General features: G+C 47.4%; 1 protein-coding gene and 2 long non-coding RNA genes across 3 annotated transcripts; 2 read left to right on the top strand and 1 right to left on the bottom strand.

Annotated features, from left to right (window-relative positions):
* Nucleotides 1-3080: 3080 nt before the first annotated feature.
* On the top strand, nucleotides 3081-6323 carry LOC140213624 (uncharacterized). The gene is made up of 2 exons (XR_011890535.1): nucleotides 3081-3353; nucleotides 6120-6323. It is a non-coding gene; the product is annotated as an uncharacterized lncRNA (long non-coding RNA).
* On the bottom strand, nucleotides 4357-6111 carry LOC140213625 (uncharacterized). The gene is made up of 2 exons (XR_011890536.1): nucleotides 4807-6111; nucleotides 4357-4738 (listed from the first exon to the last, which is right to left on the bottom strand). It is a non-coding gene; the product is annotated as an uncharacterized lncRNA (long non-coding RNA).
* Nucleotides 6324-9001: 2678 nt separating the features above from the next.
* waw (Translation factor waclaw) lies at nucleotides 9002-11401 on the top strand. Its single transcript, XM_050192966.3, has one exon. The coding sequence runs from the start codon at nucleotides 9324-9326 to the stop codon at nucleotides 11313-11315; it is 1992 nt and encodes a 663-aa protein (XP_050048923.1). The 5' UTR covers nucleotides 9002-9323; the 3' UTR covers nucleotides 11316-11401.
* Nucleotides 11402-13811: the final 2410 nt, after the last annotated feature.

Genomic DNA, 13811 nt, shown 5'->3' on the forward strand with positions numbered 1-13811 from the left:
ATCGGGTGTTCTATGACATCGGTTTGCGTACTTACGGTGTTATGGAGATCAACGGCATAAAAACGTACCTTCAAGCGTACTCCATCAACCTCCGCCGCATTCATTATGATAATCAACGCCTAAACAAGATGAGGCACTATTTTTTGCCAAGAGTACAAAGGCAGGTTGCGAACGTAGTTCCCGCGCCTACAAGGGCGCCCCTCGCGGCGGCGAGCGCGGAACGGGCAGGATGCGACCGGCCCGCTTGTGTTCGGAAAGCCTGTCTGGGCACTGTTTCGCGCGTAGCTGTTGCCTTTTCTAAGCAATGGCGAAGTGTAACACGAGCTGTTGCGTAGTGGGCTGCAACAGCACGTACACCAACTCACGAGGAAAAAAGTTTTGCAGATTTCCAAGCCGACCGTATGAAGCAGAACGGCGTCAAGACTGGATAGCGCTCGTCCGACGGCATAAGCTGTTTTATGTTCCGGCGTTATACCAAGCGCGTTAACGCTGAATTCTTTGCTTTTACAGCAATGATGGCAGCAACAGGACACCTGCAGTGCGTACCAGGATATACAGCAAAGTAGTTTGTTCCCACACTGTACCGCAGTAAAGCAGCGGAACTCTTTCCCAATCCTCTCCCATTCAAAGAGCGCTAGGGCTTGCTGAGAGATTTGAGGAGGGGTTGCAACTGTTTGAGCTGGCATACACCCTTCTGCGCCCAGCATATCAACTAAGGGGCAGTTGAGATCACCAAAATTTTTGCGGCGTGGTTTATTGGAACCTCCTTTGCACGCACTGGAAGATCGCAACATAAAGGTATCACACTTCCAGTAACTCGGGCAAAAATATTTTCCCAGCGTAAGCTCCTCCCCTTATTTTTTTCTTGTTTGGGAGAGCAACAACGTTACAATACCTCGGGTAGGTCTTACGAGTCGTTCGTACGCCCCACGTTCTTGGATTAGATGTTTTGGATTCGTATTTGCCGTCCTGTATGTACAGGGAAACTACCGCGGCGTCCTTGCACTTCCTTGCGATGCCAGCACGGCAATCGCAGCTCCCGCTAGGATTTGTCTGCTGTCGCCGATCTTCAAGAATCAATGTCGCCTATAATTTCATGCGTCCACACAGTAGATAACGAAGTAACTTACGCTGAGCTTCACGCATCTCGCTGGTGCGTTATTTTTCGTTTGCGGAATACACCTAGCAGTCACTTCCGATCAGTGCGAGTTCAACACGTCCCTCACGTCGTAGACGTGCCCCACTTCAAATTGACGACTTCCTCTCTCTAAATAATTTTCACGAAAAAAACCTGTGGAGATCTTGTAATTCCTGAAACCCGGTTAAAATTAATATCGGCGCGCTGTTTCGCGCCGTCACTACCGTTTTACAGGACGCCGTGAGTAATCCTACCGCATTCGCGCAACTATTCGTCAGATGGCGCTAGGGGTCGGAAAGACATAGTGTTCCTGTATATGCTCACAGGAACACTAGAAAGACAGGGCGCCGCCTAGCACTTGCAACGTGCCCATAGCAAGTCTATGTAATGACTCCCAGTCTCGCAGACGAAACCAGCATGCTTTTCGAAAAATGTTTTACCGCCGTAGTATTCGAACGCCAACGGCCAGGAACGCCAACGGCCAGGAATTCCAATGGCGGAGTCGGAGCAAGTTTTTCTGCTCGTTTCGGAGCAAGTTTGTTCCAATGGCAGAGTGAGGGCGGGAGTAAGGTGTTCCAATGAGAGAGTCGGAGGGGATTCAGAGCGGGAGTCACTCCGTGGAGCAGAAAAAGATGCTCCGCCAAAATCGGTGGAGTGGACCGGAACTCTGCGTGACGTATTTCCTTTACCACGTTTGTCTGCTGGGAGGCGCCACCGGTCACGACTCGCGAGGAACATAGAGTTACTATACTGACTCTAGAGGACAAGCTACCCATAGGGCCCATGCACGGAGGAAGGAAACTAATGTTGAATTCCAGTGGCGGAGTCGGAGCAGCCGACGGACTCCGCGAGCGAGCACTCGACTCTGGCGCAGAGCAACGCCTCCAGATCCGCGAATGGAACACAACCTGCGCCGCCGGAGCAAAGCGGAATCGGAAGTTCTATCACCGAGTTACCCAGGATACCTTGCGTGTTGTCATTTTCTTCCGCTGTTTGCTCCCAGCACCGCCGCACCGGTCACTTGTCTCTTCAGCGCCGTTCACCTGTTGTTTTTTTAAAAGTGCGGAATGGATATCTCGCCAAGCGTGCAGCAGCTTTTGCTTCCTCGCGAGTCGTGACCGGTGGCGCCTCCCAGCGGACAAATGTGGTAAAGGAAATACGTCACGCAGAGTTCCGGTCCACTCCGCCGATTTTGGCGGAGCAGCTTTTTCTGCTCCACGGAGTGACTCCCGCTCTGAATCCACTCCGACTCTCTCATTGGAACACCTGACTCCCACCCTCACTCTGCCATTGGAACAAACTTGCTCCGAAACGAGCAGAATAACTTGCTCCGACTCCGCCATTGGAATTCAACATAAGGAGAGGCCCTGACGTCACTCTTTGTGAAGCAAAAGTGAAGCCGGAATTTAGCGTTGCTCATGGCGATGCTCCGCCTTTTGGGCCACCCTCCTCTCTTGTTTACATCTTTCGCGAAACCACGCCGCGCTGCGCGTGGTGTCGCGCGCGCTCGCGCAACATCTGGCAGAGCACGGTGCAGGTAACACAGCGCAACAAGACGCGGTGACTAACGCAAACCCGCCCACTCAGCGCCTTTGCCGCGGCCCGAAACCTACCCGAGCAACACGTGTGAGCGCTCAAAACCATAACAACGCCGCCATTGTGGCCCAAAAGGCGTGGCCATACAACAAAAAAAATAAAAAAGCAGCAAAAAAATGAGAACCTACTACGTCATTTCCGCCACACTTTTCTCCTAGCGCGCGGAGGGGGTAGGGCCTCTCCTTAGTTTCCTTCCTCCGTGGGGCCCATGCATTGAAATCGGGAACCGCAAGAGCGCCGCCATGTTGCTACGCGCCGAGGTTGCCAGCTCCTGAGACGCTTGCTAGACTTGGTGACAGTAGTCAGTTTTAATCCGGCAACCGTAGCAGCGTAGCAGCATGGCATCTCGCTTGTAGTGTCGTGATGTGTGCGTGCAGCCGTGTGTTTGGGCTTTATAAGTTGGTTCTTTATTCTATGTTGCGGAACGGTGTGGGTGTGGTCCATGTTGGCCGTACAGGTGGCAGTTATGCAACCAAGGGATGATCCTGTTGAAGTTTCCGGCGGTATGCGGTTTTCAGCGGTAACGCCTGTTGCAGGAGTGTCACTCGACGAGGTTACGAGCTCGAAGCTGTGGTCAGATTCCTCGTTGGCGTTCCGTAATTCTCTTCGCACGGGCGCGGTATGTTGCAAAAGCCGCTTTCGCGATCTATCGTCGCGACGCTAGATCGGGTTTTTTTATTATTACAAGTACTGATCCAGCTGTAGGGCACATGTAACCGACAAACGGAAGTCTCAGGAGAGCACCTGTGATTATAATAAAGCAGGCGGCGCAGGAACTCCAGGGCACCCAAGGGACAGTGGGGCGATCAAAGCTCGAAGCAGAACGGTACGTAGGTTGCGGCCGCCGGGGCAGGTGTGTGCCAGGGAGGGTTCGCACGGGCAGCTAAGGTCGAGATACTTTAAAGGCACCTGCGCCCATGCTCTTTCTTTTGCCTCTGTGCAGTGAGCACGATTAACGAGAATAATATGGAGGGCATCCGGTGCAGTCGCGAATGCGTAATGGCAAATGTAGCTCGCGTCGCCTGGCGTGTGTAGTAATATCAGAGTTGGTTGTACGAACTTTATGCATAATACGCTTTGTTACGGTACCTTAACGGAATGGGTCTAGAGGACGGTATTGGCACATTTTTTCGTGCCGCCCTGATCCTATACCCCCCACTACAAACACACACACATACCCCCTTTTTTTATGTATACATACACTTACTTGCCATGACGCATCATAGCCTCCTTTATTTTTGAAAAATAGAGGAGGCTATGGGACGGATTGGCCAGTTCAAGTTGTCAACTTGTCAGTAACTGTCATAGGAATCACTGTAATAAACACAATTCCACGATCGGATTGTTTACTTTCATTTTTTGTTGTAACACTGAGGACTACATAGAACTTTATTTTGTATATGTGAGAGACGTATGTGGATATCACGAGCTTAAGCCAATGTGCGATACACAGACAAAGCTTAGCTGCTACAACATGAACTGCATTGAGGGCCACACAGCACATACGTAATTAAAGGTGCAAAATATAGGGGGAAGCTTCAAAATACGCTCTGTAGCACTGCAAAGTATAACGTATATTGTATGTGTACAATAAATGTTAAAAAAAAAACAATGCATCAATGTCCCATTTGCCTTCAAGTTTATTATCAAGTTCAAGTTTACTGAAGTTTATTATGAGCATATGTACAACAGGAATCTACTGACACACCCGCAGTCAAGGTGGCTGTTCAAGGTGTGCTGGCTGCCTCAGTGTAAGAAAAAGAAATTGGGTGAATGTCCACACCAGTACCACTGCTTCTTGCCTGTGACCTGCACGTGCCTCCGCGGCATCTTTGTGCACAAGTGTGCTGGCGAGGCGAGGCATAGGAGTCATCCGTGAGAAAGAGTATCGTTTACATAGAGAAGTGGCTGTTGACATTGCCTGTCGCTTTCCCTCAAATGTTTCTTTGGCGACTAGGGTGACACACCCGCAGACAAGGTGGCTGTTCGAGGTATGCTGGCTGCCTTAACGAAAGAAAAAGAAAGACATTAGATGAATGTCGATACCACTGCTATTGCTTCTTGCCTCTTACCTGCATTTGCCTCCATGGCCTCTTGGCTTGCGGAGTCTGTATGAGGGAGCTGCTGTGGTTAGGTGTAGGCATTGTCTAAGCAAAAAGAAAAGGCCATTCAAATGGGGAATTATGGAAATAAATGCAGTTATGTCTGCTTCTTGCACTCTTCTTGCCCAAATGTTTTCAAACATAGTGTCCAGCACACCAGCACTTTGACTGCTTCTGCTTTTTACCTGCAGGTGTTGCTGCGAGATCCTTAGTATGGCTGCGTGCAGCATTGTAACACTTGGTGGAGGCATTTGAAGTGGTAGCCAAAAATATAAAGAATCATCCTTGTCTGCATGAATGCTTACAATTTCTAAATGCAGTGGTAACTATCACTATTACTTCAAGGCTCCCCACATCTATGCGGCAAGTGCCATAGCTAGAAACTGAATTTTTCCTGTAGTGTTTCACAAGGCGTCTGATATATCCACATTAGATGTGATGTGTTTGTTTTTATTTATCCCAGTGTGGAGAGGGCATCATTAAATTGATTTTTATTTTTGCGTGTCTTGTTTTTGGGTTTATTTCTGAATTTATCAAGCAGCAGTCTCATGATGCTAAAGTGACTTATGTAATGGCAATCGGCTTTTGTTTTGCGGAAAAACAATGCATTTCCTGACCCATTGTTTGACATCCCCTCACTCGCATGATTTTGCAGAGTATTCTACCTATATTGACTTGCTTGACCTCCACTAAAGAGTCTTGCATTTTCAAATACGACTCTTTTCTTACAATTATTCGACACTTCTCATAATTTCTGTACCTTGGGGCTTCTGATACTCTGCATTCACCATTTTTGCTTGTTTCTGACTAGAAATGTCTTCTTTAATTTAGAGCTTAAATTTTACCTTTGGAACACACAGAAGGGCTTGCCATTGCATATCTACATAAAAGGGAAACATGTTTCATTAAACATTTGCAAACTCCAATTGAAGATTGATGAATGCAGCTTGCCGTCTGATTTGACTGAATGAGCCATAAATGTAACTCATCTCACTTGGTAAATTAAAGTACATATTAGTGTGATGTACAAGATACGTTACACTAATGTGGGGGGTTCTCTTGCTTATACAGCAAAATAATCGGTGCGCGAGAAAAAAAATTATTTTTGCATACCCCTTGTACACACTGATTTAAGGAAAATGAGCTGGAGCTGTCCACATGATCTACTTGTTTTACCGGCGAGTATGGTCAAGAAAAATGCGTCCCAGCTGCTATTTGAGATTATGTCAATATTGCATATGTGCCTGTTGTTTAAAATAATTGAATTTTGAAAATGCTCGCAGGGATCTGATGTGCATATCTGCAGTTCGTGGATACATGTAAAAAACTCAGCATCAAGTGCAAGTGAACGGTCCCACAGGCCCGGAGTCGATCATGCAAATAGATTCGCTGCACAAATTTGTGACCAGAAAAGATATGCCACATTAAATGGCATGCAAGGAAGTGTTGAAAATATTGCACAGTTAATAAAACGCCTACGCTAATAACATGTGGGTTGAGGCACTCGTTATGCAAAACGGAGGTGAGGCGTGCAGACAGGACACAAGAGTGGAGAAGTGGACAACACGAGCGCCGTCCACTTCTCTACTCTTGTGTCCTGTCTGCACGCCTCACCTCTGTTTTGCATAATGAATCCTTACCAACTAGCTCAGCTTTGTGTCGTTCTAAGTCTCGATGCACTCGATTTCGTCCGCATTAGGCACTCGCCTCTTGATTACTTCGTGGCACAGAAATACTCGGCATCAGGCTGTTTTTCTGCTGTGGCCTTTGTAGAAGCATGATTGTTCAAAGTGCAACAATTAAACAGATTCTATGAGTTGCTTGTGGCTTCGCCAATACAATTCCGGTGCGCTGGTCCGCCTGTCCAGCAATTTCCTAATTGGGAAACCTGCAAACACCGCTCCGCATGTAGAAAAATGCTCTACTGTGACGCTTCTCAAATGATTGTGATGCACCACAAGAGCTGCCTACTCGCGTGATATTCTCAACAAGGAGATACATTCGTTTACTTACATGTGAAGGTATATGCCAGAGCACTTCGGTGGCACATAAGGCACAAGTGTGCTATAGCGTCCGATGTCGACGCGCGATCGCATGTCAAACTAATTGGTCAAACCTAAACTGTACGAAACTACTACGCATCCAAAAAACAGATTCGAAACCGAAATTCGCGTCATCCTTTATTGCATGAATGCGTACATCGTGATTTACATAAGTCACTGACTTAGCGATCGCTTTCTGTAGACTTAATATTAACGCACCATCTTCATAAAGCCATCAGGTATGCGTTTTTAGATGACAAAGCATAAGGTGACCTGTACCTGTTTTCAGCTCTTTCAATAGTAATTGCGCTGGCCACATTGACCAGTAGCAACAGGGCGGCGCCCTAGAGGTTCCCACTTTTCCGGCCCAGCTTTTCCTCTAGAGTTGTTCTACTAACTCTATGGCGAGGAAGCAAAAGCTGCTGCACGTTTGACGAGATATCCGTTCCGCACTTTTAAAAAAACAACAGGTGAACGGCGCTGAAGAGACAAGTGACCGGTGCGGCGGTGCTAAGAGCAAACAGCGGAAGGAAATGACAACACGCAAGGTATCCTGGGTAACTCTGACAGAACTTCCGCTTCCGCCTTGCTCCGGCGGCGCAGGTTGTGTTCCACTCGCGGATCTGGAAGCGTTGCTCTGCGCCAGAGTCGTGTTCGCTCGCGGAGTCCGTCGGCTGCTCCGACTCTGCCATTGGAATTCAACATAAAAGGAGAGGCACTGACGTCACTCTTTGTGAAGCATTTGGCGTTGCTCATGGCGATGCTCCGCCTTTTGGGCCACCCTCCTCTCTTGTTTACATCTTTCGCGAAACCACGCCGCGCTGCGCGTGGTGTCGCGCGCGGAGCGCGCGCGCTCGCGCAACATCTGGCAGAGCAGGGTGCAGGTAACACAGCGCAACAAGACACGGTGACTAACGCAAACCCGCCCACTCAGCGCCTTTGCCACAGCCCGAAACCTACCAGAGCAACACGTGTGAGCGCTCAAAACCATAACAACGCCGCCATTGTGACCCAAAAGGCGTGGCCATACAACAAAAAAAAATAATAAAGCAGCAAAAGAAATGAGAACCTATACGTCATTTCCGCCACACTTTTCTCCTAACGCGCGGCGCGGAGGGGGTAGGGCCTCTCCTAATAGCGTCCTCGATCACCTTGCCCCGGGGTTGCCCCGAAACCAGAATGGTGCGCTTTGCACCGCGGTGGTGGCGCACTGCGGAGGGTCAACATCGAGGACAAAACTGCACCCCGTGCAGGTTGCTTGCAGGCAGCGCTACTTTGCCCCTGGCGCACAAAACGTGCGCGAATACGCGCGCGCGCATATTTTGTTGCTTACAGGTGCTGAGCATCCGCGGCAAGCGCTCGAACCTTGTCAAACTGCGTGCTCCGACATACCTGGTTGCAAGCAAACACCAATGGATTTTATAATTAATCCTGACGACCCGTTCAATGAACCTGTCCACTTTCGGCTGCTATTCACCACATTGTTATTGGACGAGGTCGATCAGCATGTCGTCTTCGCTCTCAGACGAACTTGACAAAAGCTCATCGATTGCGGCAGCTAGCAGCGCTTCCTTTCTCATTGCCGACATCTCCACTAGCTAACTCCGTCAACTCCGTTGCAACCGCAGCTATCGGGCCAGAGCGTCCGCGATTCTGCAGTCGCCAGTGCGCGCGCGCGCGGCGCGTCCCGCAGTGCTTGCTGGGATTGCACCCCGGCGCACCGCCGATTTTCTCGGTGCGAGACGGGGCAACGGAAAACCGCTCCAACAGGGTGCGCTTCCGGTGATCGAGGATGGTCGGTGCGCACCGGTGCGGTTGATCGAGGATGAAAGTGCGCACCAAGGCGCCCCGGTGCGCACCGGTGCGGGTGATCGAGGACGCTATTCCTCCGTGGCCAGGAAACACATCGATACCAATAGGCTGTCGGTGGTTAATCAAGTACAAAAACCTTGACGCTATGACTAAAAAGCAGCTTCAACAATCCAATTAAAAAAAAATCAATTGCCTATTTGTCTGAGGTAAAAAACATCTTTAGACACCTCGATTGTTTATCTCAATCGTTTGTGTAAAGTAAAAAATTCAGCATGTTCAGCGCCCCTAGCAGAGAAAGCACAAATTAAGGTATGTGACAAAATTACAGTAGCTCCACTTGGGCGCTTACGCTGAAACGCGGATGGATGGATGGATAGATGTTATGAGCGTCCCCTTTGGAACGAGGCGGTGGCTTGCGCCACCAAGCTCTTGCTACTATGCTGCTTAATATCCTACCTAGGTTAACCAATGAAAAAACAAAAAAAAACGCGCCTCGATTGATTTTTCGCCCTCTGTGGCCATTTCTTGAACTTGAGAGTGTGCGGGGCCTGGGAACAGTTTCTCTTCTGTGTAGGCGTTTGCTGCCTACGCCATCGCTAGTCATATTCTACGGTGCTCGATGCATCTTGTGCCATGCGTAGTTCTCTGCTTGTTTCCTCCCGGTGGTGCAACCGGAGGAGGACAGTCTGGGACGATTGTGTCCATAAGTGGACTTGTCGGCAGCGTTCGTTACAGAGGTATTGTTCTACGAATTCGGGTGCGATCAACAGCAAAGAACGCAAGTATGACATTGACCCGAGCCAGTTCTCCCAGAAGGTTGTACGAAACTTCTGCATCGTAGCCCACGTAGATCACGGCAAGAGCACGCTTTCTGACCGGCTGCTGGAGTTCACGGGGACGATAAAGCCATCTCGGGATAACAAGCAGGTGCTAGATCGGCTCCCCGTTGAACGAGAGCGGGGCATCACAGTCAAGGCGCAGACAGCATCGATGGTCTTCGAGAAGCCGGGTCACCCCGAGCCGTACCTTCTGAACCTTATTGATACTCCTGGTCACGTCGATTTCAGCTACGAGGTACTTCGGTCCGTGTCGGTGTGCCAAGGTGTCATTCTCTTAGTTGACGCCAATCAAGGAATCCAGGCCCAAACAGTGGCCAACTTCAACATCGCCTTCTGTTCTGATCTTGCTATTATACCTGTCCTGAACAAGATAGACCTAAAAAACGCTGATGTCGATGGCGTGACGACACAAATGGAAAATGTTTTTGGCATTGACAAGAAAGATGTGCTCAAGGTGTCAGCTAAAGAAGGCATTGGCATTGAAGAACTTGTGAATGCCATTATAGAAAAAATACCACCACCCAGTGGAAACCCTGATGCGCCATTTCGCGGCATCTTGCTTGACTCGTGGTATGACCGATACCGCGGTGTTATTGCGCTCGTTATAGCAATTGATGGCACGCTGCGGCCAGGGGATGAAATCGTATCTCATGCCACTGGAACAACATACACTGTACGAGACTTGGGTTTCATGAAGCCTCTTGAAACTTCTACTCCACTCTTGTGCGCCGGTCAAGCTGGATATGTGGTTGCAAACATGAGGTCTCCAAAGGAAGCCCATACTGGTGACACATTATCACACAAGTGCGATAATGTTAAGCCACTTCCAAAGTTTCAAGAGTCAAAGCCCATGGTGTTCGCAGGTGTTTACCCTGAAGACCAGTCTAAAAACAATGAAATGCGAAGTGCAATTGACCGCCTTCTGCTTAATGATCCTAGCGTACAAGTTTCAATTGAATCTAGCCCTGCACTGGGCCTGGGGTGGCGCCTGGGATTCCTTGGGCTTCTGCACATGGATGTTTTCTGCCAGAGGCTAGACCAAGAGTTTAATGCACAAGTAGTTGTAACAGCTCCCAGCGTGAGTTACCAAATCAAGGTGCATGGAGCAAAACAGATTAAGCATTATGGAGGTGAAATCATCACCATCAACAACCCACTCAACATGCCTGATCCAGCGATCATCAAAGAATATTATGAACCCATGGTAATGGCTACAATCATCACTCCAGACACGTACCTCAGTGAAGTGATGGGCCTGTGTGCTGATAATCGAGGTGTTGCCAAGGCTACACAAAATGTAGATAACACCACCATCCTTCTCCAGTACAAGTTTCCTCTAAGTGAGATTATTGTTGACTTTTATGATGCACTCAAGTCCATTACATCAGGGTATGCCAGCTTCGACTATGAGGAAGTTGGCTATGAGCTCACCGACTTAGTGAAGTTGAATATAATTCTGAATGGAAAAGTTATTGAAGAGCTAACAACGATTGTGCATGCCACCCGGGCTCGACAGGCAGGCCGTTCTATGCTTCTAAGATTGAAGGAAAGCATTCCTCAGCAAATTTACGCTGTAGCCCTTCAGGCAGCGGTTGGCGGCAAAATTCTGGCTCGTGAAGATATCAAAGCTCTTAAAAAGAATGTCCTTGCAAAGTGTTATGGTGGCGATATTACACGGAAGTTAAAACTCCTGAAGAAACATTCTGAGAAACAAAAAAAACTTAGGACCATTGGGAACATCCAGATTCCTCGTGATGCCTTTATTAATGTTTTGAAGCGGACATAATTTGTTTTTCAAAGAGGAGAGAATGACAGACTGTCTTCTAATGTTATAACTGTAGTTGGAACATTAAAGTTTATTATGTACCCCTTCCTGGGCTTCACATAATGACATTTACAGCAGAATCTCTTTCATACGATCTTCACGAAAACTAGAAAGTTAAATGCATCATCATAATATCATATTATCCAAAGCAAGCTCCAAACAGCATGAATATAGGCGTACTCAGTGGCAAACTCAATAGCAAAAGTTTTTGTAGCGTCGAATGATACTGCTTCCCGTAAGACGTTATGCAGAGCAGCATTACTCGATGTCACATGAGCCACATCCAATGCACTTTTATTTAGCAACATTGAAATAGCTTGCCAGTTTGTGCGGAACTTTTTTTCAACGTCTGTAAAAAGTTATTCTGGAAGTAAAAAAATGAAGACGCCATTTCCTCACTTAACTGAGCAGCAGTGCACTGCCGCAACAGTGTTGTACCACAGCAGGTGCGCCGTGTGCATTTTTCCTCCAGTGTGGCGGAGGCTCAGCATGTTCGTGGGCCATTGGAATGTTAAGCTAGTACACAGGTATATAAAGCTATCTGTTTTAAAGATACTTGTAAAAGCCCACTTCTGCAGTTGTTTGATCTAATTTCAGGTGAAAACACGATAGCAATAACCATATAGAAATACACTGCTCCTATTGAATGAAAAAACCAGTCAAAAACACAAAGGACAAGAGGAGAGGTTCACACCTTTGTGGTGTGAACCTCTCCTCTTGTCCTTTGTGTTTTTGACTGGTTTTTTCGTTCAACTATGTACCAACTGGCCCAGATTTCAACCCTTCTCCTATTGAATATTGGCCAGAAAGAGAAAAAGAAACGTATTATCCCTAAAAACTTACTACGCAGAATCGTATCAACGAGATTCCACTGTAAAAGGGTTTAGCGCAATATATCATGCAAGCACACATGTATATGTATGTTTCCTTAGCAGATAATTGTACCATCCTATATCGCTGGTTCCAAGCACAGTCAACATTATCATGACTGTCATCTGCACTATGCTGAAGAAGGTCCAAGAGAACCTGTTTTAAATGTGGACTTCCAAAAATAATGTTCAATGGTGACTGACATGCAGTACTGGGTCAGCAGACAAGTCTTGAGTGGTCAGGTCATAGGTACACAGTGTTGGGGAATGATAGGGGGTGGGGGGGGGGGTACTTTTCAGTTCACCGAGCAAACAACAGGATAAAGGTGCATTTGTGCTGTAAATGCTGTCGTGCAGTAAATGAAGACTCATGCCAATAGACTATGCCTGTGCTCTCAAATACACAAGCTCGGGGGCTGCACTTGTTGTGTCTGTTAAGGTGCGCATTGTTTAACAACGCATTCCTATCAAATTATTTCCTTTTTTTCTTTTTGGTCCCAGCTGTAATAAAGAGACATTTTATTGCTACGGAGACAAAGGGCACACTGTTTTTGATGGGAACGCAATGCCTGTTTTTGAGAGTAGAAATTGTGGTGAAATTTTGTACATACATCTCTTTCAGTGCATTTCTTTTAAAACACGGTAAATGATAAAAGGCATTCATTTGCGGTCTGCAGGCCTGCCTATAGCTAGTCAAGTGCTAGTGATCAAGCTCCACATTGGCATGGCACTAATGCTGGACATGCTGGTGTGCACAAAAATTTATTACAGCGAAGCTGCTTATGGATAGGTTCTGAAGGATCTCAACTCCGTGGACATAGACCAACACTATTTTATACGTGGGCCTATCATGCAGATAGTGCAGTGCTGGGCTGACCCGCGGCAAAGATGCAGCTCACCATTAACACATTCACAGCTTCGCTGTTCATCCTTCTTCACAGGGTATATTGGCGATGATTTTTGGAAGACGTTACCGCACAGTTGCCTCCGACACAGACAGGTTGCCCTAAGGGCAGCATAACTGCTGCACCAATAGTTGGAAAAGCATCGTAGGACTACTCGAAGTTCAGATGCACTGGGGCCAACTGACGAGCTAGGAAGAGTGAATCCACCTATCTGTCAGTGGAGGCCAGCTATGATTTGCAAGCGCTCTACTTTGCAGTGGGGTTGGGCATCCTCCGAATGGTGTATTGTTGAGCGCCTCTTGGCGTCTGGCTTGCTTCATTTCCCAAGCCCTGTATCCCTTTACCCCTTAGGCCATTGAGCTATCTCTAGTGCATAAAGCTTGATCATCATCATTGTTGTAAGCAAATGTCAGACAACAAAATTTTAAAAGGTCTTAGATGTGTCTTTCTAGCATTTTCTGCGTGGATTTCATAATTTATAGACATAATAACGAATAATAATTGATTATCACACAAATTAAAAATGTGTCTTTACCTGTATTCTACTCTATTTCTCACAAGTTTTCCTTGGTAAGCTTCAGTGGATTCTAGCCTTCTTTTATTATTGTTTCAGCAGAATCTTTGCAAGAAAGAAAGGCAACACTAGTCCTTTGTCAGCCTAACTCATTCTGTGCCTGCAGATT

Source organism: Dermacentor andersoni, chromosome 10 (genome assembly GCF_023375885.2).
Source record: "Dermacentor andersoni chromosome 10, qqDerAnde1_hic_scaffold, whole genome shotgun sequence".
NCBI lineage: Eukaryota > Metazoa > Arthropoda > Arachnida > Ixodida > Ixodidae > Dermacentor > Dermacentor andersoni.

Bases quoted from the DNA above. Each gene is read 5' to 3' on its own strand.
- waw (XM_050192966.3), top strand. From the start codon at position 9,324: ATGCGTAGTTCTCTGCTTGTTTCCTCCCGGTGGTGCAACCGGAGGAGG.